Here is a 25,600-nt window from a genome sequence, read left to right on the forward strand (position 1 = left end):
AGAACACTAGACTGATATTTGGTATGTAAATGTCTCATAGGGTGAAAATGGGATTATTCATGCAATGTTGGGGGGGGGGGTGTCATTCAGTGATGCTATCAGTATTTTTCATTTTTTATTTATTCAATTTAAATGCCTAGCAAGAACCAATGAATTTTTTTTAATATTTTTTTTCTCAGGTGTTCCCTGTTTGAGGGCGCGATCACCTGGGTCAGAGGTGAGACTAACATGTGGTCTTTTGTTTACTACTTAGCGGCTGTGTACTTGTGGGATTATTCTGTGTGTATTTGGATGTTCTAATCTTGGTGTTTTTCCAGTGATTTCTCTAGGTGCAGTCCAAATACAGTAGGTGTGTCTTGTTTACCCGAGTTTTGCGAGAGTTTGAGCTGGCCAACATGTGTTTTTTTTCATGTGGTTGATTACATGCATGTTGATTTCCCATTTTAGAGCTATGTTTTCAACTTTGTTTATTATTTTCATATAGCAATGACAAAGGTCACGTAAATGATCCAACATGGCCTTCAAGATTATTGAAACTGACAATTAAACTATTTTTTTTCTCAAAAAGTAGTGCATTAGCATACCATTTTCAATGTATAATATGGAATAACTTCAGAAGTACTCAACATATACACAATTTCAAGAGATTTCCATGGATGAAATTTTTTGTAGGACAGTTTCTATGAATTTTTGTATCTAAAATACAAAACCAAATGAAGGAAACTATTGTTTTCTTTAAATAGGTAATTTCTTAAATTCATTAGAATTGAATTTAAATATGAACTCATATTATGTGTTGATAGGATAAAACCAATTTCAGTGAAAATTTGGATTAAGACTGAGTATAAATGACAACTTAAGTTATTTATGAAAGCTACTTAAAAATGCTGACTCAGCATAATTGTGAGTTGTGTATCTTAAAAATTAGTACATTAACCCATGTTTTTTTCTTTTCTATAAGTTTAGAGTAATATGTCCTCTACACCTGTAGTATTTTAAACGATTTTCCATGGATTTTTTTTATTTTGTAGCATACATCCTTAATTAAATGAACATTTTTTTTCTATTTGTAAATTAAATTAAAATAAATGAGATTAATTTCTGGAACTTAAGTACGGCACGTGAATTGAGACCTGTTTGAAGTAGTCATTGACATTTCTGGCCATATAAAGTGTAATTAGAATATGATTTGGGTGATCAGTTATTTGATTTATGGGTTGTAGGGGAGCAGAGGTCTGGCTTTTGTCACTCTGTACATTCAATTTGAGATCTAAGAATGAATTATGACGATAAAAACTGCAAAATATTCTAAATATCGAGTAAAAAACAGGTTGTGAAATAGATGTCAAACGCCCATTTTGCATGGCGTTATTTCGCCTCTAGAGGGCCAGTTAATGAGACATCAGTGAAAACTGATAACTGAACCCATTCATTCAAGTACGTCAATCCATAGAAGTGCTACTATAAAAGACCTTGTTTAGTGTCAATTTAAAAGTTCAAACATGGTGCGATGTTGTGCGTATTAATTCCATAACGATTCATGTTATTTTTATGGAAATCCCAAGTGAAAAATCACGTTGTTGCTTGCGATAAATCGACAGAAGAACCAACATGAAAGTGAAGACACATACAACGTTCTATATTTTAGTAAACAGTGAGTAAATAAATATTGGAACGAGGTAAAACTAAATTATAAATATGCTAACATCACTTGAACTACAGTGCTCATCTTGCCTAACTTATCACTTTATAATCAACCGTTTATCGTCTAAACGACCGCATTCTATTGTTTTTTTCTTCTCGCGCGCTCATTGAAAACACCAACCGCTCGACCAATCACTGATTGCTGGCACAGGAGTGGTCGGAATGGCGGTTTCAATGATACACTTTGGAGGATACAACGAGTATTAACTATCATTAAGGGACAACGTCAAAAGATCGATGTCAGATAAAAAACTTATTTCCTTTAGTTTGGGGGTGGGATGGGGGGGGGTAGTTTGACCTCAAAAGGTTTCCATCCCACAAAAACGATTTTATTTTTTAATGAACTCAAAGAAATCATGGAGTATTTGTAGTTCGTTTTTTTCTATCCAATCATGGACAAAAATAACAGAATATGAAAACAAAACATCCAAGACGAGATAATGATTTGACCCGGGTGAAAATATTTGCGTCAAATGAGGTCAATTTCAGGGCATGGACCTAGAAATAACTGCTATGCCATACTAATGTTCGATTATTAATTTGTATTTAATGGTGAATGTAGTCTGACGACATGATCAATATTTATCAATTGAGTTTCAGTGGGGGGGGGACTAAAGGAATTAAGTTTTTTATCCTACATTGAACTTTTGATGTTGTACCTAAATGCTGAACAACACTTCAAATTTATGCCACTTTATATAGTTCGCGAACGCAACTTGAACTGTGTCCTCTGTTATGTGAGTAGTTATTTGGGTTATTGTTCTGATTTTATCGAATGAAATGTAATATTTTATTTTATTTTTTGGAATTGGGATGGAAGTGTGGAAGAGAAACAAACAGCTTTAAAGCAAATTAATCTATGTGAATTTATCATACATATGTAATGTGAATTGAGTGTGTTCCAAAAAATGCTGATTGAGCGGGACTGTGTTCCATTTATATATAGGGTCGCTCGCTTCTTTCAGTAATGATTATCGAAATATTTACGTGAAAAGGGAAATGCTGACTGCTTGGGTCCGAGAGTAGAGAAGCGAGAAAATGTTGATGTAGTTTTTAATAAAATAGCGATGCCAGGTTTCCAACCCCCAAATTACTAAACATGATAATCATGAATTGGTCCATGTTTGTCCTGTCTCGGCTTGAAAGACAGATGTCGCCACTGACGCACCTTAAACTCAGCATGGAAAAACCAATGACGATCGACATTCAAAACAAATTATTACCTGGACACGGTCGATAGACATTTCAAATTTTCAAAATTATCATCGAAAGACGAGATATTCACAAACATATTGTAATACCAAACATACGCAAATACACAAAGAGGTGTAAAGTTAGGTTATATGTGAGGCACATCGTGAAGAGTCAACAACCAGGAAAAGAAATCCAGAAATTACATCGATGTATTTTGCAAATCTGACAATCATACCGTACTTGTGTTTATGCATTTATGCAGTACGTAACGTTACAATATTGTTTAAAAAAATATTGCATCCCAAACAAATCTAGATAAAAGGGTCAGATTGAGTGCATATAATTATAGATAGTTAAAAACTAAATATATTTGATTCTTTGACGGCTATTCAACGGCTGTAGAAACATGAATAGAATATATACGTGTATACGACAGCAATATGGCTACACCCTGTATGTCTAATAATAGTGATACCACAAAAGAACATGTATGATATCTAAAAATATCTTAAATTTATCTCTCTAGCAGACTGTGATGTCAGACATTGTGATTGTAATGTACAAAACCCAAGAAAATCAATATACTGCTTTAGATAGAACAGTAGAACGTATAAATTTGCTTACTTACGGGTAAATCTAGAGTGTGGCTCTCCCTCCCAGGTCTCGTAGATTGTGATATCGAAAAATAGTTTGCTGTGTAAATAATATATATTTTTAATGCATGTATTCGAAATGGTAACAAACAGCAAATACTCGGATGTATCTGTTCTTTTGAATATAATTAAATGAACACTTTCTTATATTTGTAAATTAAATTAAATTAAAATAAATGAGATTAATTTCTGGAACTTAAGTACGGCACATAAATTGAAACTTGCATGAAGCAGTCATTGACATTTCTGGCCATATAAAGTGTAAATAGGATATGATTTGTGTGATCAGTTATTTTATTTATGGGTTATAAGGGAGAGGACGTCTGACCTTTGTCACTCCGTACATTAAATTCGAGGTCTAAGAATGAATTCAGGCGATAAAAACTGTGAAATGCCCTAAATATCGAGTAAAGAACGGGTTGTAAATTAGACGACAAATGCCCATTTTGCAAGGCATTATTACGCCTCTAAAGGGCCAGTCAATAATATTATTCACATGCACAATTTGTGCACACCCTGATTCAAAATGACCAAATGACGGCCAATTTTGTGCTAAAAAATCATCAAATATCAAGCATTTCTGGCATTTATTTGCAGCCGTCCATCTCTGAGGTGACAGAGGCGGCGGTCGCTACCTCAGAGACACTGACGGTGGTACAGCGTGTTCCCACTGGGGTGCTGACATCGATGGTGAGTACAGAGGTGGGATCAGTACAACCTTTAGTGACTGAACTGGTCCGGTCCACCGAGACTTCATCGGCGCTTATGCAACCTGGGTACAGGGACAGATCTCATTGTCTTCCTGTATCGATGTTAGTCAGATGTAATTTTGAGGATCGGATGTATCATCTTTTTTTAGGTATTTACGTTAGTTGAGGTTTGTATTCCAATGTTAAGCATACTCTTGTCCCCGACAACCAAAATTATCATAGATTTATTTAGACATTTTCGGATGTTGTTGTCAGTGATCAGCTGGCCCATTGATGCCAAGTAGCTTAAATATATTGGGATGCATGCTGTGTACTCTGAAACTATGATTTTGAGAAACTGCTGTGACTATTTGATATGTGCATTTGCAGTGCATATTTCCAACAACCCGTCAAGTGAGAATTTTCTTCCCAATATGGCGTCATTCTATGCAGGAATTGCCATTGGTGATGTCGCAAGTTAATAAAGACCTTCCACTACCTCCATAACACGTGAAGGCCTGTCTCCGTTATTTTTTTACGTGGTCGCTGACGCAGAAATCTACAAAAAATCACACAACGCAGTCACGTCCCGAAATCTGCGTCATAGTAGTTATCGAGCGGGTAACCTTTTGAATACACGATTTTCCCGTACCAGAGTGATGGAGACTTTTATTCGTATCAATTGTTCTGACCATAAAACTTACAGATATATGATACTGCGAATATTTCTTACATTATAGACCATTTACATTATTTATTAGTCGTTTAAGCTATTACTACCCCCTGCTCAATTGACACCTTAAAGGTACTGATGTATCAATTTCTTCTTTTCTTCAGATATAGCCTATATACTATAAAATATACTATGAAACACGTCATTATGCCAGCACGATAACGACAGATACGACTGCTGATTGGCGGTATAAGACCCATGTAACCAAAGCATGTGAAATATGTACTGAATCAGATATTACATCTAGTGACACTCGGGGTTTTGAACAGGGGTTCGTGTTCATGGATCTGGGAATTTTGTCTCGCTTGGCTGATAACACTTACACGTAGAGATACAAGATTCGACCCAAAGGAATACACATTAGTTCATTACAGATAGTTCAGCTTTATTCACCCATTTTTCTCCTTCATTCCCCATCTTACAATAGGTTACAAACTCTTTATTTTAAAAGCCAAGTCTCCAAGGCGTGACAGGGTAAACATGCGATCAGCCAATCACTACCCTCGTTGGCACGATCACGTGTATACCAGGGATGTGTCTTACGGTTAAAGCCTTGCAAAGTTACCACTACTAAATATAATAAGTAAACAATCTAGTTATCAAATTCCTGGAATATATGTTGCGAATGTAAAGTTTCTATCATAACAACGTGATGATATTTAAACTCAGCTAACTACATTCATCCAAACATCTTATAGTTCTAACTATATTGTGCATGCATACAATATTAAAAAGAATGACAAAAACATTATATAATATACGTTATCAGACACAAATCATCGTTAAACTAAGCAGTAATGATTTCATTCTCGTGATTTAACTCTGAGTTTAATACCATTCGGTGGAGACACCATAGCTCGGTTACCAAACACAGGAGGATTCTGTAAATGAAAAATAAATAAATAAAAAAATCCATTGTATTTACATTTTGAACGTTGTTTTTATTCCATTTGATTGTGTGTGTTTATATTTTGCACTTTTCTCTCTGCAAGCGCCATGAATTTTTGTCTTGTTTTAATTATAATTATGTCTGCATTAACACTATTTTTAATTGTCTCTGACAAAATCTAATTCATTGATTTTCATTGCAAAAGTAAACATAAATGTCATGAAAATTTGTCCATAACCATTTTAGTTATACCTACAATGGTGACGAATCATCCAAAAAGCCATATCTTCATAGCAATTGGACCAACTCTCCCAAACATATAATCGAGTGGTTCATGTTTCAATAAATGTAACCCTACCTATGTATTTTATGAAATGTTGATTATAAACGTTTTAGGTTTGAATGATTTAACAACCAAAATGACAATCAAATCCCGACCTCTTCCGAAATCTAAATACAATTTTACTATTAGTCTTTATATCAAAAGAAACCCTCTCCTGACAATAATTAAATATAAAAAATAATTTATAGAACAAACCACGCCAACTAAAATATAACCGCCTAAGTGGGGGAAATAGATATATTCCTTATCACGTGGTATGTACCTCCGTTTCTGCACAGGGTTCAAAGGTGAACTTCTGCAGTACACGAACCAATCCAATCTTTGCTTCAATCAATGCAAATCTCATACCAATACAGTTACGAGGTCCAGCACCAAACGGTATCCAGGCATATGGATGTCGCTTCTCTTTCTCTTCTTTAGTGAATCTATAATGAAGAAGTATGTGAAAGAATAATTTCATTACTAGTTTATTTAAAGCAGGAGGGTCGTCACCTGCGCACGCGCGGGAATTGAGTTCCAAGCGATGATAACAACACACGCTAAGAACGCAAAAGCTCATGGGTAGACGCTTGTTTGTAAACAATGACACGCTAGACCACCTGACACATGCGTAAGTGACGATTCCCCCGCTTTGATGACGTTCAAGTGTTGTTCAGACATCACAATTGGATAAATATAAGCACACGCAAATTACGAGCCTATATCTAACAATATGCATTCTAGAAGAAACGTTTTGGTTATAGAAAAATGGTGGCTCGAAACAGCGTGTTGTTGAACGCAGACAAACATTGCATGATCACAACTCACATATAATTTGTCATTACCCCACACGTACAGCACGTTGAAAGACCAAATAAAAATAATATACTATTTTTGTAAATTTGTTTATACACACCTTTCTGGGATGAACTTCTCTGGATCTGGATAATTGTCTGGATCATGATGGATGACATAAGGAGAGACGACCACAGTCATTCCTTTGGGGATATTTATTCCATTAATATTAACGTCTTGGTTGCATTCGCGAATCAGTCTATGAGTACAAGTTAAAGAAAAGAACATATAATATGAACACAGTTATCGTCACTCAGGTAATGCAATATTCCTAGTAATGCAACTGTATTGAGCATAATCTTCAGAACTCCCATTTCGCAGAATTAACTAATATGCTTCTCAAATTAATGTCACATAGCCAAAATGTAATCGGCTGGTTCTGAAATATGGAAATATCACAAATTCCAACGTTTCATAGATGATTTTGAAAATTGTCAAATGGTTGCTACTATAAATATCACTACATACCTGCGATGAGGGGGAAATATTCTGAATGTCTCTGAAATTACCATATCCAAATATGTCATCTTGCTGACTGCCTCAAATCCAACAGCGTCATAGTTACACATGACCTCATCAATTTCTCTCTGTAACTTCTCTTGCGTTTCCGGATTGGTTGCCAAATTATAGCACACCAATGACATCGCGGCGTGGATACTTCCATATCCAGCAACCAGGAAGACAATAGACTGTTGTAATAAGATGAGATCATTCATTAGATAGTAGCATGACTGGCGAGCATACTAATGACTGATGACTTGGATAATTAGTGATTTGAAAGTTTAGAAACACCATTGAATTTTAGATACAACACTAGTTCAGGAGTGTAGAAGTATGTAAGGTTTGTGAAATAAAGTATTTAGGGAAGAGAAGAGAAGGGACCGGAATGCAGATGCAGGATATAAAAATGGATATATAATATATATAATAAACCCGAGCCAACAAAACATTTCTCGTGAAGTCATCTTCTGGATCACCATGTTTTACCAAAATATCACTCAGGCCACCATTTTAGACAGAAATATGATTCGTCGTGCTGATTCTTTTAGTTACAAAGAAGATGGAATAGGAATAGGAATTTGTGTTCAACGTACCTGTGCAATTATTTCATCCTTACTTAATCTCTTACACGAATTAACTGAAGATGGCATGTCTTCTTTAATATATTCCCCTCCGTTCTCGTCTTTATCATCAGCATCCTCTTCATCTTCTTTGTTCTTTACATATTCATCATAAACATCGTGGGCATTTAACATGAGTTGTAAGAAGTCAACTCTCTGTAAAAAGTTCGTCTGATTATAATTCAAGACATATGTTGTCATGATCGTATACATTATAATTAGTACAGTAATACGACAAAGCAATTCACTATTAGGTCATGTAGAACTATTATGCAAGGCAGGCTGGCTGGTACATGACCTGATTCGTTTATCAGATTTAATATCACTGAAATGGACCGTAATATCACTTACCTGGCTAGCATCTTCGTCACTTTCTCTTAACTTTATAGCCTGCTCAATAACGTCAGTAAAATAGCTAATAGTTTTTTTCGGAATAAATGGAATCTTAAACAAGTTCAGGAGTGGAGTAAGAAATGGAAAGAAAACTAGAAAAAAAGACAATATATGAGATTGTTAAGCTCTTTTAATATTGCGATATTATTGATGTCTATAATTGCTTTATTCCAAGTACAGTGCAAGACTAAACGAAATATTCCAGGGATGTTTTAAACCTAGGTGAATTAACAACCCCCATATAAGTACTTACACACAATAGCAAACACCGGGTGGAACACACCAGTTTTGAATACCGCTTTGGCGTTTTCCACAAATGGATGTTTTGGTTGCGATTGCGAACTAATATCTACCCCAAATCCAGCACTTGCAATAGTGTCCATAACATAACCACCAAACAAACTGAAAGATAACCATGTATGTATCTTTTCAAAATACTGTTAAAATGGTACCTATACTGTTTGCAAGCTTTAGTTGAAAGGCCTTTTAATATTGAAATCAGAAATGTGAAGTATTTTCCCATTAATCGATCAAGTGATTATCCTCTTTAACACATTCTGCAATATGTCGAATTCGGGTGCGTGCCAAATAAAACAAACTTAGAAAGTACAATGATATTCATGAGCAAATTTGTTGTCACATATAAATCCTTCTAGATTTTCTGAGTGGCATATTTGCTGTCCATGGACAAATAAAAAGGCTATTTATTCTATATATAAACAGTTTCAAACCAAATGTGAATCACAATACAACTTACAACTGATAAATCCCACAGTTTATATTTCTTTATGTGAAGTGTGACATTTTCTATTTTCTTATTTGGAGGGTCAGCTGAAACAATTTGCATTTCTGTATTTGCAGTGTCATATAAGACAGTCTGTGTCCAGTATTTAGATTGTGACAATTTGTGTCCAGTTTGTATTTATTCCTTCGGAGAGTAATTGTTTGAATTCAGTATTGTAAGTGTATTGTAACTAATTGCGACAATTTGCATTTCCTTATTTTGGTGTTTGACAGTTTGATTTATTTAATCTGTGTGTGACAATTTGTATTCCCTTATTTGGTGTGTAACAATTTGCATTTCCTTATTTGGTATTTGTCAGTTTGATTTCCTTATTTGGTGTGTAACAATTTGTATTCCTTTTTTGGTGTGTGACAATTTGCATTTTCTTATTTGGGGTGTAACCATTTGCATTTCCTTACTTAGGGTGTGACAGTATACCTTTCCTCAACTTTGCAAGTTTCTGTTAAATTAAAGTATCTTTGCTGGAATAATCTTTCACATTATAAATTATGATTTTGAACCATACATCGATTAAATATGTACTTTTATATTAACAATATGAATTTGATTTCATAGTGAAAATACTTACTCTTTACACTCTACTATTTTTCCTTCTTTGCAATGTGCCTCCATGTTTTTTATTAACTCATCGGCACATCTGCTGATGAGAGGAGACATCTGAAAAATTATAGAAAAAGTTAAATGTAGCTGAAGGTACATATGCAGATTCGCGAACACTTAAGACCTGTACTGATTTTATTATTATATTAATATATTTATTTAAACCCTTTTGTATATACACTGTTAACATTTCGGAGCCCTACTACATATGAACCTTATTACAAGTTCAATTTTAAAATACTGTTAGTAAAATCAGCTAGTCATTATAAAATTACAAATTAATTCGTGATTGTTTGCATTTTACTAACGAAATGACTTTTGTTTAAAAACTGTTGACACAATTAAGACGTTGTATTTAACGATTATTCGGTGCCAACTTGAGCACGCTTGTAAAGCCTAGTCACAAAAATGTATATATATATAAATGTAAAACTAGGAAAGTATTAGTTTAATTAATTAATTTTAATTCATCACTGAATCAAAGAAGTGAAGTGTTATATTCTGTCAAACAAAATTTTTAATCCAACGACGTTAACACTTATTTGGTTAGGTGTACATCACAAAACTTACCAGTGTCATTTTGGAGCGACTGAAAGAAGGGGTCAGCGTTTTCCGTATAACCTTCCAACGCTCATAATCAAGTTGTAATATATCTGAATTCATTGGTTTGCTATTTAGACGATAGCTCTGGAAGAAATCATAGCAATTCCATGATATAGTTGGCGTGTTATTGCAAACGATTTAAGGTTAGCCCGCACCAAATCCAACTCGCCCGAGCAACAAAATGTATAAAATCGTCACGGCCACGTACTTCTAATGCATACATGTAATCATTTAGCAATTTTGTTGAAAGGGGTTTGCGGGGATTTCACTAGAATTTTTTTTTACTTATTGCAGGTATACCTGTCCAGGAGTAACGTTAGTTCATTTCAATAAACGGAATGCATGATTGTTGATGAGTTCGGTAACGTCAAAAATAAAGTATTTGAATAGGTAATAAACAGACTGCTGATTAACTTTAAAATTCATAGGCGTGTGGAGTGCTGATATATACGTTCAGTTTGAAAACGTATTGAAATGACCCACAGATCAAGGTCGTCATCGCCACTTTTACATCGAACTCGACAACACCGTTACCGTAAGATCAAAATCACTAGTGTTTGAAATCGAACTCGTATTCGTCGAGTTGGTTTTGTGCGATTTGGTTTACGTGCGACTTTTTTTCGGTACCCATTGCATCTTTGAGTTAATAACGGCGAGAATATATTCATTAAACTTTTCTTGACAAGAGTGGGAAATGTTACCTCACTTGCCAACAATAATACTATGATTTTAATAGACCATTTTCAGTTCACTGCGAGAATCACGCGTTATGCGTGAAATCGAACGTAAAAACAAGCTGTACACATTTGATGATACACAATTTCAATTAAGTAAGGATATCCGAAAGCAATATTCCTCTGTCGAAGATCGGCCGGTCGATGTGAGCTACGAAATAAAGAAATTCTAGTTCAAAATCAAATCATTTGATTTTTGCAGCAGACGTTCGACGCGCGTCTTTCATGCATTTCGCGAGATCTCGCAGTTGAACGGAAAATCACCTATTATAATACCACGTAGCAATGAACGTTGTATACGGTACTGTAAATAAATCTTATTCAGAAATATTCAAAAAAAGAAAATCGCGCGTTACAAGAGTCCGCCATTGTTGCCTCCTTAAGCGCAGCTCCGGCTAGCGCTATTTTTCAACTTCATCGATTCTGCTCTAGATTTCCCAGCGTTTATAGATTTTCAGTTGCGCATGTTCTGCAGAGGAATTGTCCTACATATTCCTCCGGGCATTTTCTTTGTTTTAAATAGCTCACGTTTATTACTCAATGCATGTCCGATGCCATAACATACGGGACACTTGAACTGCTACAGATGGATGATATATTCGAATGCGTTACTCCACAGAAAGTGATTTTAACTCGCTTTGGGGATTTATTATACGCATAGCTCTGTTACCTATGGCGCTGAGCACTCGACAATTTTCGTTAATATACTCATGTTAGTGTATTCTGTTTTTCAACCGGATAAATGAAAACACAAAGTAATTAATCGCGGAAGATATATGCCGAGGCGTTTGTGCATCATTGTACATTTTTTCTAAAGAAAATCTAGGCTAAATTATCGCTGGTTTTTCGGCGCTTTCACATCACATGCACAAACCTTTCTTATTTGATCGGACCATAAGAAAGGCAGTAATAGCTCTCATTCGAATTCATAAATTTAGCAAATGTGTTTGTGTAATCACGTGGCAATTATTGTCAGGCCCAAACCAAGCACTGTATGAACGCTACTTTAGACCACTCATGTTATCTTCCGCAAATGGCTGTTCATGGCCACACCCTTTGATCTGGGCCAATAACAGCGACTCGGGAACAATAATTATATATAACAGGCGAGGCTAATAACATTACATTACATTCAAGTTCGGTGCATTCATAAAACTTTAACTTTATTTATACACACTGAAAGCTGTTGTAGCCCACTTCTGTGTATAGGTTTGCGACGCAAATTTATTGAGTGTGCATCCAGCTTGTGATTACCTTTCTGTTCTTGAACGATGAAAAGTGTTTTACACATATCTGTTTACACATCTCAGGGTCCGTGACGAGTAACGTTGGACTACGTCCTTCATAGATTCTGAATTATAAATTTCCAAAAAAAAGAGGAACATAAATACAAGAACATATCAATTTAAATTTGATTTGAGATTTGTATCTTAAAGACGCATCGAATGGGAATATGCACGTTGTAATCATTGCATCATCAGATGAGATAGATATCGCAATTTACATAATTATTTCAACAGACAATATAGTAAGAACCGTCAATATTTTTACTACGGATACACAATATTCACGAAATTAATTTTTCATGACATTTACTGTGACTAGTTGCAAATACATACTTCGATTGGTTATTTTGTATCATGACGTATGATTTGAATAATAATGAAATAATTTCCAAATATGCAAATAGAGACATACCCGCACACTTTTCCGTACTTCTTTGTCCATTCTAAGTGCTTAACTATCACTTCCTGGCAGAACAAATAATTATAAGCAATCAATATCGAGTTGTAATATAAAATACAATATTCTATGATTCAATTTAGGACATAGAGGACGTCTGATCCGCTGTACAAAACAATAAGATGTCTGTATTGTCTACAAATGACCCTTACCTTTCTATACTCTAATATGTTGCCTATCAGTGCCCATGGTGTCGGACCACGGACTCCCATTTTCTTGAAAGTAGAGAATGTCCATGTTGAGTACCTGCCAAAAGAACGAACATATATTTCATATATTCCCTATGACATACATATTGTGTTAAATTGTCTTAGGGTAATGTAAAAAGCCGAAAAACTACACCTAAATCTAAAACCTCCCCTTTTGCAATTAATATTAAAGACTTTCCTGATTTTGTACAATGTGAGAATATGGATGTTTATGCCAATGGAGCCAAGATGTATGGGGGTCGCATGTAATGGGGCGATTGTCAGGTAAAGCATATATATTGCATTAGATGTTGAGTAGACTAAGAATTGGGCGAGCGTGAAATGCGCTATGCTAAAAGTATACCATCTTACCGAGGAAGGATTAAGAGACAATTCAGACAATCTAGACTTGCTAAGTTTGAAACGGCTACGCAATTAATTTTGCTAAAACATTATTTGGCGCTACGATGGATTGAACCGTCAGGTATTAAAAATACAGTAGATGCACTAATGGATTTATTTGCTAGAGAGCAGTATCTATACACTTGCAGTTATGAAGTTGAAATGCAAGTCGGAGAGAGTGCCCTTAATACTATGGGTGAGATGGCTACCTGCGTTGATTGCTGTGATGAAAATCGACAGTACACTGGTATTCACAATACATCTACATGTGTACTAAAAACGCTGTGTTGCTGGTATGCTAAGTTGGGTCATGACCAAATCCTGGTCAATGGATGATGGTAAACATCTTGGCTCTTAGGTGCACTCATCGCAATTGAGCGAGGAAGAAAGCACTTTACTAATTGGTGGATCTAGAATTAGGACTGGTATAGCAGAATTTGAATTGTATACACCATAATACACTGGGAGGGGACCCAGTTTTGAATACCCTTTATGGTATAATAATAAGGCAGAGAAGCATCATCATGCCCCCATAAGGCTAGGCTTCCAAGGAAAGGGCAAGGGGTGTTCAAACAGAAGTTCCTATGACACTTATATCAGAAAACGGTCATAGCCAAGTTTGCAAGGTAAATTTTCCGGGAGGTCACATACCTTCTCTAGGGTGTTAATATTGAAAAAATCCGAACTCAGTGGGAAAAAAGACCGTAGGAAAAGTGTTCTCTGAAAGTAAACTGACTTACGTAGTGCATGGGGTAGAGACAAGATCACAGTTTTGGTCTAGGGACAAACCAAAATTCCCTCTTAAGGTCCAAAGTGTTTCATTAAAAGTTTTGATCACAACTGAGGGTTAAAAGCAGCACAAAATAGTGATCCAACTTTGATGTGAGCAAGGGAATTGGCTACAAAAGTACTGAAAATAAATACTGGCACTTCAAATATCTACAATTTCCTCTTTAAAATAGGGTTGCTGTATCGTCATTTTCACTCCCCATCATTGTCAACACACTTATCCAAAAGGGGAAATAGGAAAGTTCCCTTTGGGTACGATACTTTTTAATAAGGTGATGGATTTTGTTGAATTCATAAAACTTGGCACTTTAAAAGGTGGGAGTCATCGCGCCACGCATGTGCGAGATATATGGGTCTAAAATAAACAAAGGTGGCGACTTTGACTGTTGTACAGGTAAATGAGTACAAACTGAAACGTTACCAAGCTTTAATTATGTATTTTTAGGTGATTGGAAGATATACGTATCAAAGGACTTACCGGCGGTAATTCGTACAAATCGCGCCCAGGTTAACCTCATACTTGTGTTACCCATTAGAAGAGCGCATTGGATTGTGTAAAAATCAATATTTATCAACACAAATTTCCCACAAATATCTCACCACTGCCCTTTAATTGGTCATCACTATATCATAACTGTGGTCGATTATGCAATCCGTGCAACAGAAGTTGTAGCTGAAGCATTGTTCCTTATGCATATGCATTGTTGGTTAGTAGTCCCGGAACTAGTATTTACAGACCAGGGTATACAGTTTGTGAGTGATGTGATTGGGGAGGTGAGTAAGCTGTTGTCAATTAAGGAGCTGACTACTACTCATAATCACTCACAATGCAATGTTCTGCTACATTGTTTTAGTGCCACTTTAAAGGACATGTTTACTGAATAACAAAAAGAATTGGGATTGGTATATATCACCTATATTGTTTGCATACTGTGAGCAGGTTCAGGCTGGCTCAGGCTTCTCACTTTTTGAACTAGTGTGCGGTAAGGTCTGTGGACAGAGGAGGCTACCAATCCAGAGGCCATCCCCAATAAGACTATGTACTTAACATGATAATTGTTTGAAATCCCCCTGGCCGATAGCACAGCAGGAAGTTAAATGAGAGATATAGATTGCATTTTGACAAAGAAAAGTTGGTGACCAGGTTTTGCTTTTGTTGCCCACTTCTGTAGGTGAACTGCGTATGCAATGGCAAGGGCCATATGAAATTAAAGAGCGAGTAGGGCAGGTGGACTATCGCATAGACACAAATGGTAAACTGAAATTATACTATACCAACATATTAAAAAAGTATGAGAGAAAGACCTTGAATACAGGTGAGAAACATTTTATTTTATTACGCACACACAAGTAGATGCTTTAGAGCTGTTAACATGCATATCCACAGACCAGATCAAGCAGATGATGGTTTAAGTATCGGTCTCCAGACATAATTTGCAACTCCTTTGATAGACAAAAAATAGTCATTAAGGAGGTGAAAGATATGTTAAATATGGGCGTCATAGAACGGTCTGATTCACCCTTATCACGCTCTTATTGTCCTGATTAGGAAAGGCGCTGTTTGGTGACATCATTCTGTATATTGAGAGGCCTATAATCACACTGAATAATCCCAAACTGCAATAGTTCCAAGAAATGAGAATTCTTTTTGTACCATTGCACACTTTCTAGGGACATGGACAGCAATAACAAACACAAAATGACAAAGCAATGTACATTTGGTAGCAATACAATATTGCTGCTTTGACCTGATGTTTTCTCCAATTATATTTCATTAAAATCTCCAAAGTTAAATTATTCCAATTTGTTATTACCAAATTTCAGTGTACACAATCACAATCCAGGTCTAAATCATATATTACTTACAGATATAGTAGAGATCCCACTATTCCAAGAATCAAACTTATGGGGGATGACATGAGAGACGACAAAAGCAGCTCCATCACTTAGTGCTTATTCTGTTGCTCCACCTATAAGACAAATTATCTGCGATGAAATTTTACATTCCTTTAATACAAATTTAAAGATGGGCATATTCTGCATATTGTTATGTATAAGTGCTGGACGTAGGAAGTGTAAATAGTAATTCATTTGACAAGTCTAAAACGTTTGTTCAAATAAACTGCCACTAGGCTATAATATATGTGGCAAATCAGTTGATTTATTTGTTTGAACAATTAAAGTTTAAACCATATGGATAATGGATATCACTGTTTGACAACAAAATTTTGTAATAATACTGAAATTAGCATATTTGAAAACTATTCATTAATTCAATAAACAAATGGCCATAGTCTACATCACGACTGTAGATACACCATAGATTCATCGTGTGGGTTATGTATATCTAATATATAAAATAGTGATACCACAAAACAACATGCATAATATCTAAATATTTCCTAAAGTGACTGTGATATCCGACATGGTTTGTAATGTAAGAAAAGAAAATTAGTTCTTAATATATAAACATATTATTTTAGAAAAAACGCCAGAATGTATAAATTTGCTAACTTACAAGTAATTCTGGATGTCGAGTGTGGACTTCCTTCCCAGGTCTGGCAGACAGTGATATCTAAAAATGGTGTGCTGTGTAACTAATATATATTTGTATTGCATATACCAGTAAAAAACAGAAATTGTGCGTATTCAAAATGGTAAAAAACAGGAAATGCCCGGATGTGTTGAATATAATTAAAAACACTTTTTTTCTATTTGTAAATTAAATTAATTCCTGGAACTTAAGTATGGAATGTGAATTGAGACCTGTTTGAAGCAGTCATTGACATTTCTGGCCATATAAAGTGTAACTAGAATATGATTTGTGTGATCAGTCATTTTATTTATGGGTTGTGGTGGAGCAGAGGTCTGGATTTTGTCAATCTGTTCATTGAATGTGCGATCTAAAAATGAATTCTGGCGATAAAAACTGTGAAATGCCCTAAATATTGATTATAAGTCGGGTTTTGAAGTAGACGACAAACGCCCATTTTGCATGGCGTTATTTCGTTATTTTAAATAGGGCAATGCCGACTCCTTTGGACCGAGAGTAGAGGAGCGAGAACAATTTTTATGTTTTTTTTATTGAAATAACGTTGCCAAAGTCATGTCGGCCCGGTAACATTTGACATCAAAATTGAGTCATGATCAGTGGCTCGTCTCGATCTGTGAAAGGTTTTTCACAAACCAGTCCCTGTGTGATAGTAAAAACGAGCCACATGCCACGGCAAAGTCAAACAGAGATTGACATTTATAAATAATTTATTCCGCATCAGAAAAAAACAAAGTGTCAAATTTAGGTGTTGCCGTAAATATTTGGCGACAGGTCGAGGAACAGTTGGAAATTCATGATTCCGAGAAGACCTCCGGTTCTGAAAATTATCTACCTTCGTCTGGCTTACCGTATTTTCACAACTTGCAAAAAAAGCTGATTGGCCGTGTACCCCACTGTATCTCAGTCTATTTTTTCTTTTTGAACTGAGGTCAAATCCTCTTTGTCAAAATATAGCGATGCTGCTCGAGTCTACATCAGGTTAGTAGATACGCCATAGATAGATATATCATGTGGGTTATGTATATCTAATACATGTATATAAAATAGTGATACCACAAAACAACATGCATAATATCTAAAAAAAATATCCGAAAGTTATCTCTCTGGCAAACTGTGATGTCCGACATGGTTTGTAATGTTTGTAATAAAAAACATCTTTCCCCTAGGAATACCAGTTATCAATATATGAATATACTGCTTTAGAAAAACGATAGAACGTACAAATTGGCTAACCTACAGGTAAATCTGGATCTAGGGTGTGGTTTTTCTTCCTGGTCTGCTCGACAGTAATATCTAAAAATAGTTTGCTGTGTAACTAATATATATTTTTATTGCATATACCAGCAAAAATCAGAAAATGTGCGTATTCAAAATGGTAAAAATCAGGAAAAGCCCGAATGTGTCTGGCATCTTGAATGTAATTGTATATTAAATTGACAATAAATGAAATTAGTTACTGGAATTTAAGTACGGAATGTGAATTGAAACCTGTTTGAAGCAGTCATTGACATTTCTGGTCATATAAAGTGTAACTAGGATATGATTTGTGTGACCAGTTATTTTATTTATGGGTTATAACAGAGGTCTGGCTTTTGTCACTCTGTATATTGAATGTGAGATCTACGAATGAATTCTGGCAATATAAACTGCAAAATGCCCTAAAGAATCGAGTTGTGAATTAGACGACAAACGCACATTTTGCATTGGCGATATCTCGCATCTCGGGGCCAGTCAATGACGTCAATGGCTAAAGGAATTAAGTTTTTTATCCTACATTGAACTTTTGATGTTGTCCCTAAATGCTGAACAACACTTCAAATTTATGCCACTTTATATGGTTCGCGAAGGGAACTTGAACTGTGTTCTCTGTTACGTGAGTACTTATTTGGGTAATTGTTCTGATTTAAACGAATCAAATGTAATATTTTATTTTATTTTTTGGAATTGGGATGGAAGTGTGGAACAGAAACAAACAGCTTTAAAGCAAATTAGTCTATGTTAATTTATCATACATATGTAATGTGAATTGACTGTGTGCCAAAAAATGCTGATTAAGCGGGACTGTGTTCCATTTATATATAGGGTCGCTCGCTTCTTTCAGTAATGATTATCGAAATATTTACGTGAAAAGGGAAATGCTGACTGCTTGGGTGCGAAAGTAGAGAGGCGAGAAAATGTTGATGTAGTTTTTATTAAAATAGCGGTGCCAGGTTTCCAACCCTCAAATTACTGAACATGATAACCATGAATTGGTCAATGTTTGTCTTGTCTCGGCTTGAAAGACAGATGTCGCCACCGACGCACCTTAAACTCAGCATGAAAAAAACAATGAAGATCGACATTCAAAACAAATTATTATCTGGACACGGTCGATAGGCATTTTAAATTTTCGAAATTATCGTCGAAAGACGAGATATTCACAAACATATTGTAATACCAAACATACGCAAATACACGAAGAGGTGTAAAGTTATGTTTTATGTGAGGCACATCGTGAAGAGTCAACAATCAGGAAAAGAAATCAAGAAATTACATCGATGTATTTTGCAAATCAGACAATCATACCGTACTTGTGTTGATGCATTATTGTGGCAGTACGTAACGTTATAATATTGTTTAAAATAACACTTTGCAAAACAAGGTAAAAAGGTCAGATTGAGTGCATATATAGATAGTTAAAAACTAAATATATTTGATTCTTTGACGGTTATTCGACGGCTGTAGAAACATGAATAGAATAGATACGTGAATAGACAGCAATATGGCTACACCATGTATGTCTAATAATAGTGATACCACAAAAGAACATGCATGATATCTAAAAATATCCTAAATTTATCTCTCTAGCATACTGTGATTTTCGACATGGTTTCTAATGTAAAAACAACAACATTTTTCGCGAGGAAAACCGGTTATTAAAATATGAATATATTGATTTAGAAAAACGCCAGAACGTATAAATTGGCTAACTTACAAGTAAGTCAGGATCTAGAGTGTGGCTCTCCTTCCCAGGTCTGGTAGACTGTGATATCGAAAAATGGTTTGCTGTGTAAATAATATATATTTTTAATGCAGGTATTCGAAATGGTGACAAACAGCAAATACCTGGATGTATCTGTCCTCTTGAATATAATTAAGGTTGTATGCGCGGAAATGCACTGCGCATACGTTCTTCGCATTTGAAGCAGACTTTCAAGATGGCTGCCACAACAAGCAAGTACGCTTCGCGATCGCCAAAAGCACGTAAATTTAAAGATTTTTTGACCGAGAAAGAGAAGAGAAGAAGATTGGCAGTTATCCAGGCGAACCGCTAACATAAGAAAGTTGCTGAAGTAGTTTTAGAATCAAATTCAGGTACATACGTACGGTGTCAGTGTACGACGTAAACTTTGGTTGAGTCGTCTGATAATTTTAACTATACGCACAAAACTCCCAATTTGAGGGCATGATTGTCCTCACACTTCCATATAACCAAGGGGATACAATTTTAACTATGAATAAACAGCATGTTCAAATATTTTCTATATTTTGCTGTTTTGAAATCCATTTATTTATTTTCCTAGTGTTATAAATTTAGAGCATTGAAATTTCATCTGTTTACACTTCAGAAAAAAATTAACATGTAACATGATGAACTTGCGGTTGTGTTAAGGAAATTAAAATTAAAATACTTGCATATTATAGTAGATACTTCAATTTTATTTTTTCTATTTGTTATTGTGTCAAATATTTTTGTTCTAAAATACATTGTAATATATATTTTTGGACATTTTCTCCCAATAAATGTTTTTTCTGAAAATAAGCCATGATCTAAAACATTTTCATTATTGTTATTTTTTACATGTACCTTATCTGAATGTGGGAGAGTTTCTGTTTTGCCTATGGCTCCTTTAGAAATGATGATTTTGGAATAATGGATTCTTTTTATTTCTGTAAATATTCATACATTTCCTATGCATAGCACAGATAGTATGTTAACATCTTACTGTTGTCAATATCTGTTAGCCAGTATAGTAGTGCAAATTGCATGAAATTTATTTACATGATGACTGTAATGATAACCTGATTTATCTTTACAGAAGTTACTTCAGAAAGTGCTATATATTGGAATGTTGGACGCAGAATAGTACAGCTGTCTGTTCTAGCTGAGGGATTAAAAGCCTGTGCTGTGTGTTGTGAACATCTTGTTCTGATGGATTGCCAGGAAGAGAGACGATATGGTCTTGGTTGTGTACTGTATATACCTTGCCAGAGATGTGGTGCTGTAAACCATGTGTATACAGGTTCGACACATAGGAATGCCAAATCAAACCAAGGATTACCTATATTTGATGTAAATACCAAATTAGCCACCGGTAAGATTTACAGCCAAACTAATGATTCATCTCAATTATTAACCTCTTATGTTCATATATTGGTGATCATACTTTTAGTAATGTAGGGCAGCAAAAACTAATCTTATAAAATGTTGAATCTATGTTCTTTCTTATTTCATATCATAGGAATGGTACACAGTGGAATGGGAGAGACTCATGTGAATTACTTCCTTGTATCACTGAATATACCGGGAATACACCACAAGACATTAAAGAAAAAAGAAAGAGAAGCAGGTGTTGGTATTGAGAATGTTGCAAAACGACTGTGTGTTAAAGCTCTAACTGAAGATCAAAAAACTTAGTTCACATGAAAATCAAGTTCATATTTCCTTTGATGGTGCATGGCAGCGCCGTGGCTCTGACAAAGAATATAACAGTCTGTCAGCTCATGGTGCTGCTATAGGTGAAGCAACTGGTCAAATTATGGGATATGCTGTGCGTTCAAAGGGATGCAAAATTTGTGAAAATGGGGATATGAACACAAGAAAACATGACTGTCGTAAAAACTGAACAGGGAGTTCCAAAGCTATGGAAGGAGATATTGCTGTTGAAGTGGTAAAAACTATTAACAAAACTAGTGCTAAAACAGTATCTTTAACTATGGATGATGATACAACAACCATTCATAAACTAAGAACAGAAATTAACCAAGATATTGAAAAGAAACCAGATATGAACTACACCAAAAAAGGTCTAGGAAATAAACTATATCAACTTTCAAAAACTCACAAAATATTAACACCACGTGTTATCAAGTATTTTCAAACATGTTTTTCCTATGCTGTTACTCAGAACAAAGGTAGGCCAGCTTTAATCAATCAAAACTTGCTTGCCATTGTTCCCCATGCATTTGGATCTCATGAATCATGTGATCGTAAATGGTATGGTTACCAACGTCAGCCAGATACTTACTGCCACAAACGTCTTCCATATGGTAAAGATCTTTCTGAGGTAGAATTGCGTAAAGATTTAAAATCTATTTTTGAAATTTATGCTGCATGTGCAAATAAACTTTCTCTTATGAGTTCAAAACAATCTAATGAAAGCTTTCATAACACTGTTGCTTCTAAAGCACCAAAAAACAGACATTACAGTAAATCAGAAAGTTTAAATATCCGCATTGCAGCAGCAGTTTCACAGAAAAATAGCGGATACACATATGTTTGTAGTGTTAACAAAGAAGATTGACTATCTCCTGGAATTGTTTCACATGTGAGGGGAATAAAACTAGACAATAAAGCAAGAAAAAGAAAGATGCAGACAGAAAACAAAAAATACAAACTTAGACGTATACAATTAAAAGAGGAGCGAAACAAAAAATGTAATGCTACTGAGTTAAGAGAAGGTGACACATACAACACAAACATTGCAATTAGAAATGACATTGATATTACATGTATTCCTGAACCAGTTAATGCTCCTGTAAGTTTTCCAGTAAAAATACTTAAAGATTCTCCTGTTGTTGTATTTGATCTTGAAACAACATCATTTGGTATTGATTCCTCAATTTGTCAGATTGCTGCATCTTATGATGGTAAAATATTTGATGAGTATGTTGACCCCTGTCAGCCAATACATCCAGCAGCATCCAAAGTAACTGGGTTGACATATACATGTGGTAAACTGTTTCATAACTTTAATTTAGTACCAACATTATCACAGAAAGATGCTCTTGAGAGTTTTATATAATGGATTCCATTAATTTCTGTGTTAGTTGCACATAACTGTAAGAATTTTGATGCTAGGATTCTGGTTAGTTCTGTGCAAAGATATGGTCTTTTAGACAAACTGAAACATAAACATTGCTGCTTTTCTGATACCCTCTCTGTATTTCGTGAAATTTTACCACCTCGATCATCTTACTCTGAAGAAAACCTGGTTAATGATTATTTACACACTGAATACAGTGCTCACAATGCAAAACATGATGTACATATGCTTCAACAATTGATTGGTAAATGTAATGTTGACATCAGCCATATTAGTAAACATAGCTTCTCTGTTGATTTTATTATAGAAGCTCTTGAACTTCTATTGTGTAAAAAGAAAAATCTGTCTTCTCCTAGTCAACTAATAAGTAAGAAGGTAATTATAAAGTGTATGCCTGAGAAAAAAGCTGCTTCTGGTCTGGCTTTTTGTCACTTGAACTTGGCTTATAGCAGAAGAGGGATAGATGGATTGGTGAAGTTGCTTAGTGAAGATTATTTTGGTCATCCACAGGTAATCAAACATAAAAAAACATTCTTGTCACTATCACAGTTTTTGAAAAGAAGTAACTATATTTAAAACAATGATTAATGACTCTTGTGATATTTTTTTAGTTCACTAATCCATTCATTCGTTACATGACTTCTTTGAGAACATTATACTGATATTTGGTATGTAAATGTCTCATAGGGTGAAAATGGGATTATTCATGCAATGTTGGGGGGTGTCATTCAGTGATGCTATCAGTATTTTTCAATTTTATATTATTTTTTTATTAACAGGCATATTGACATATTTTCAGAAAAGAAAACACTTTTTCTTGTCCATTGAAGGGTATTGTATCTAAATATATGTATTTATATCCAGATATAAAAAATAAATACATGCAAGTGTATATTAATAAAATGATAAAGCAAGTGTTATATGATTTTAAAATATGTGAAATATTTAATTATATTAGTATTTATGGACAACTTGTATTTATTTATCGATATATGAATATTTAAAAAAACTGAACACAAAATAAATATTACTTACAACTAAACAATACTGATCTTTATGTCACTTCATGTATGTAACACTAGTCATACTTTTCCTTGTATGTATGTTACAGCACACCACACCCCTCCCACCACCATACAAACCTGTGCCCTAACTGAGAATACAATCAGTATCCCTCAGAAAAAATAATACTTCAGTGCATTAGTGGCTTGACTTTGAATTTCTATATTTCCAATGAAAGGTAAGAATATTCTCCCAAGCACCCAGCCAATATATATAAACTGTACTTCATATATAAAACAATATAATCTACTGATGTTGGATGTACATGACCATATTTGATGTACCCCGGTATGTATATTAAGGTCTCATGCCACTAATCAATTTAAATGCCTAGCAAGAACCAATGAAATTTTTAAATTTTTTTTCAGGTATTCCCTGTTTGAGGGCGCGATCACCTGGGTCAGAGGTGAGACTAACATGTGGTCTTTTGTTTACTACTTAGCGGCTGTGTACCTGTGGGATTATTCTGTGTGTATTTGGATGTTCTAATCTTGGTGTTTTTCCAGTGATTTCTCTAGGTGCAGTCCAAATACAGTAGGTGTGTCTTGTTTACCCGAGTTTTGCGAGAGTTTGAGCTGGCCAACATGTAGGTTTTTTTTCATGTGGTTGATTACAGGCATGTTGATTTCCCATTTTAGAGCTATGTTTTCAACTTTGTTTACTATTTTCATATAGCAATCTCATCATATGTTAACATTGTCGTCTATGGAGTTTCAATTAGTGGTATGAGCCCTTGACAAGGGCACTGACAAAGGTCAAAGGTCACGTAAATGATCCAAAATGGCCACCAAGATTATTGAAACTGACAAATAAACTATTTTTTTCTCAAAAAGTAGTGTATTAGCATACCATTTTCAATGTATAATATGGAATAACTTCAGAAGTACTCAACATATACACAATTTCAAGAGATTTCCATGGATGACATTTTTTGTAGGACAGTTTCTATGAATTTTTGTATCTAAAATACAAAACCAAATGAAGGAAACTATTGTTTTCTTTAAATAGGTAATTTCTTAAATTCATTAGAATTGAATTTAAAATTTAAATATGAACTCATATTATGTGCTGATAGGATAAAACCAATTTCAGTAAAAATTTGGATTAAGACTGAGTATAAATGACAACTTAAGTTATTTATGAAAGCTACTTAAAAATGCTGACTCAGCATAATTGTGAGTTGTGTATCTTAAAAATTAGTACATTAACCCATGTTTTTTTCTTTTCTATAAGTTTAGAGTAATATGTCCTCTACACCTGTAGTATTTTAAACGATTTTCCATAGATTTTTTATTTTGTAGCATACATCCTTAAATGAACATTTTTTTTCTATTTGTAAATTAAATTAAAATAATTGAGAGTAATTTCTGGAACTTAAGTACGGCACGTTAATTGAGACCTGTTTGAAGTAGTCATTGACATTTCTGGCCATATAAAGTGTAATTAGAATATGATTTGGGTGATCAGTTATTTGATTTATG

General features: G+C 34.7%; 2 protein-coding genes across 2 annotated transcripts; one reads left to right on the forward strand and one right to left on the reverse strand.

Moving 5' to 3' along the window:
• Positions 1 to 5,337: 5,337 nt before the first annotated feature.
• On the reverse strand, positions 5,338 to 20,057 carry LOC144355307 (cytochrome P450 3A29-like). Its single transcript, XM_085492789.1, has 14 exons — positions 19,946 to 20,057; positions 16,284 to 16,387; positions 13,191 to 13,284; positions 12,994 to 13,046; positions 12,550 to 12,646; positions 10,529 to 10,645; positions 9,927 to 10,015; positions 8,807 to 8,955; positions 8,512 to 8,645; positions 8,134 to 8,316; positions 7,508 to 7,728; positions 7,101 to 7,238; positions 6,468 to 6,630; positions 5,338 to 5,854 (listed from the first exon to the last, which is right to left on the reverse strand). Exons 2-14 carry the CDS (start codon positions 16,358 to 16,360, stop codon positions 5,777 to 5,779), a joined length of 1,593 nt encoding a protein of 530 aa, XP_085348915.1. The 5' UTR covers positions 16,361 to 16,387; positions 19,946 to 20,057; the 3' UTR covers positions 5,338 to 5,776.
• Positions 20,058 to 21,875: 1,818 nt separating this feature from the next.
• Positions 21,876 to 23,845, forward strand: LOC146731587 (uncharacterized). The gene is made up of 4 exons (XM_085492939.1): positions 21,876 to 22,440; positions 22,759 to 22,965; positions 23,062 to 23,567; positions 23,837 to 23,845. Exons 1-4 carry the CDS (start codon positions 21,876 to 21,878, stop codon positions 23,843 to 23,845), a joined length of 1,287 nt encoding a protein of 428 aa, XP_085349065.1.
• The last annotated feature ends 1,755 nt before the right edge of the window (positions 23,846 to 25,600 follow it).

Source organism: Saccoglossus kowalevskii, chromosome 18 (genome assembly GCF_978046115.1).
Source record: "Saccoglossus kowalevskii chromosome 18, keSacKowa6.1, whole genome shotgun sequence".
In the NCBI taxonomy this organism is placed as follows: Eukaryota; Metazoa; Hemichordata; class Enteropneusta; family Harrimaniidae; genus Saccoglossus; species Saccoglossus kowalevskii.

Excerpts from the sequence above, each read along its gene's own strand:
- LOC144355307 (XM_085492789.1), bottom strand. The coding sequence starts at position 16,360 with ATGGAGCTGCTTTTGTCGTCTCTCATGTCATCCCCCATAAGTTTGATT. Across the intron at positions 13,047-13,190 it reads ACATATTAGAGTATAGAAAG|GAAGTGATAGTTAAGCACTT; the intron begins GTAAGGGTCATT and ends TTGTTCTGCCAG. Across the intron at positions 8,646-8,806 it reads CCCGGTGTTTGCTATTGTGT|TTTTCTTTCCATTTCTTACT; the intron begins GTAAGTACTTAT and ends CTTTTTTTCTAG.
- LOC146731587 (XM_085492939.1), top strand. The coding sequence starts at position 21,876 with ATGGAAGGAGATATTGCTGTTGAAGTGGTAAAAACTATTAACAAAACT. Across the intron at positions 22,441-22,758 it reads ACCAAAAAACAGACATTACA|TTAATGCTCCTGTAAGTTTT; the intron begins GTAAATCAGAAA and ends TTCCTGAACCAG. Across the intron at positions 22,966-23,061 it reads TGGGTTGACATATACATGTG|TTGCACATAACTGTAAGAAT; the intron begins GTAAACTGTTTC and ends TTTCTGTGTTAG.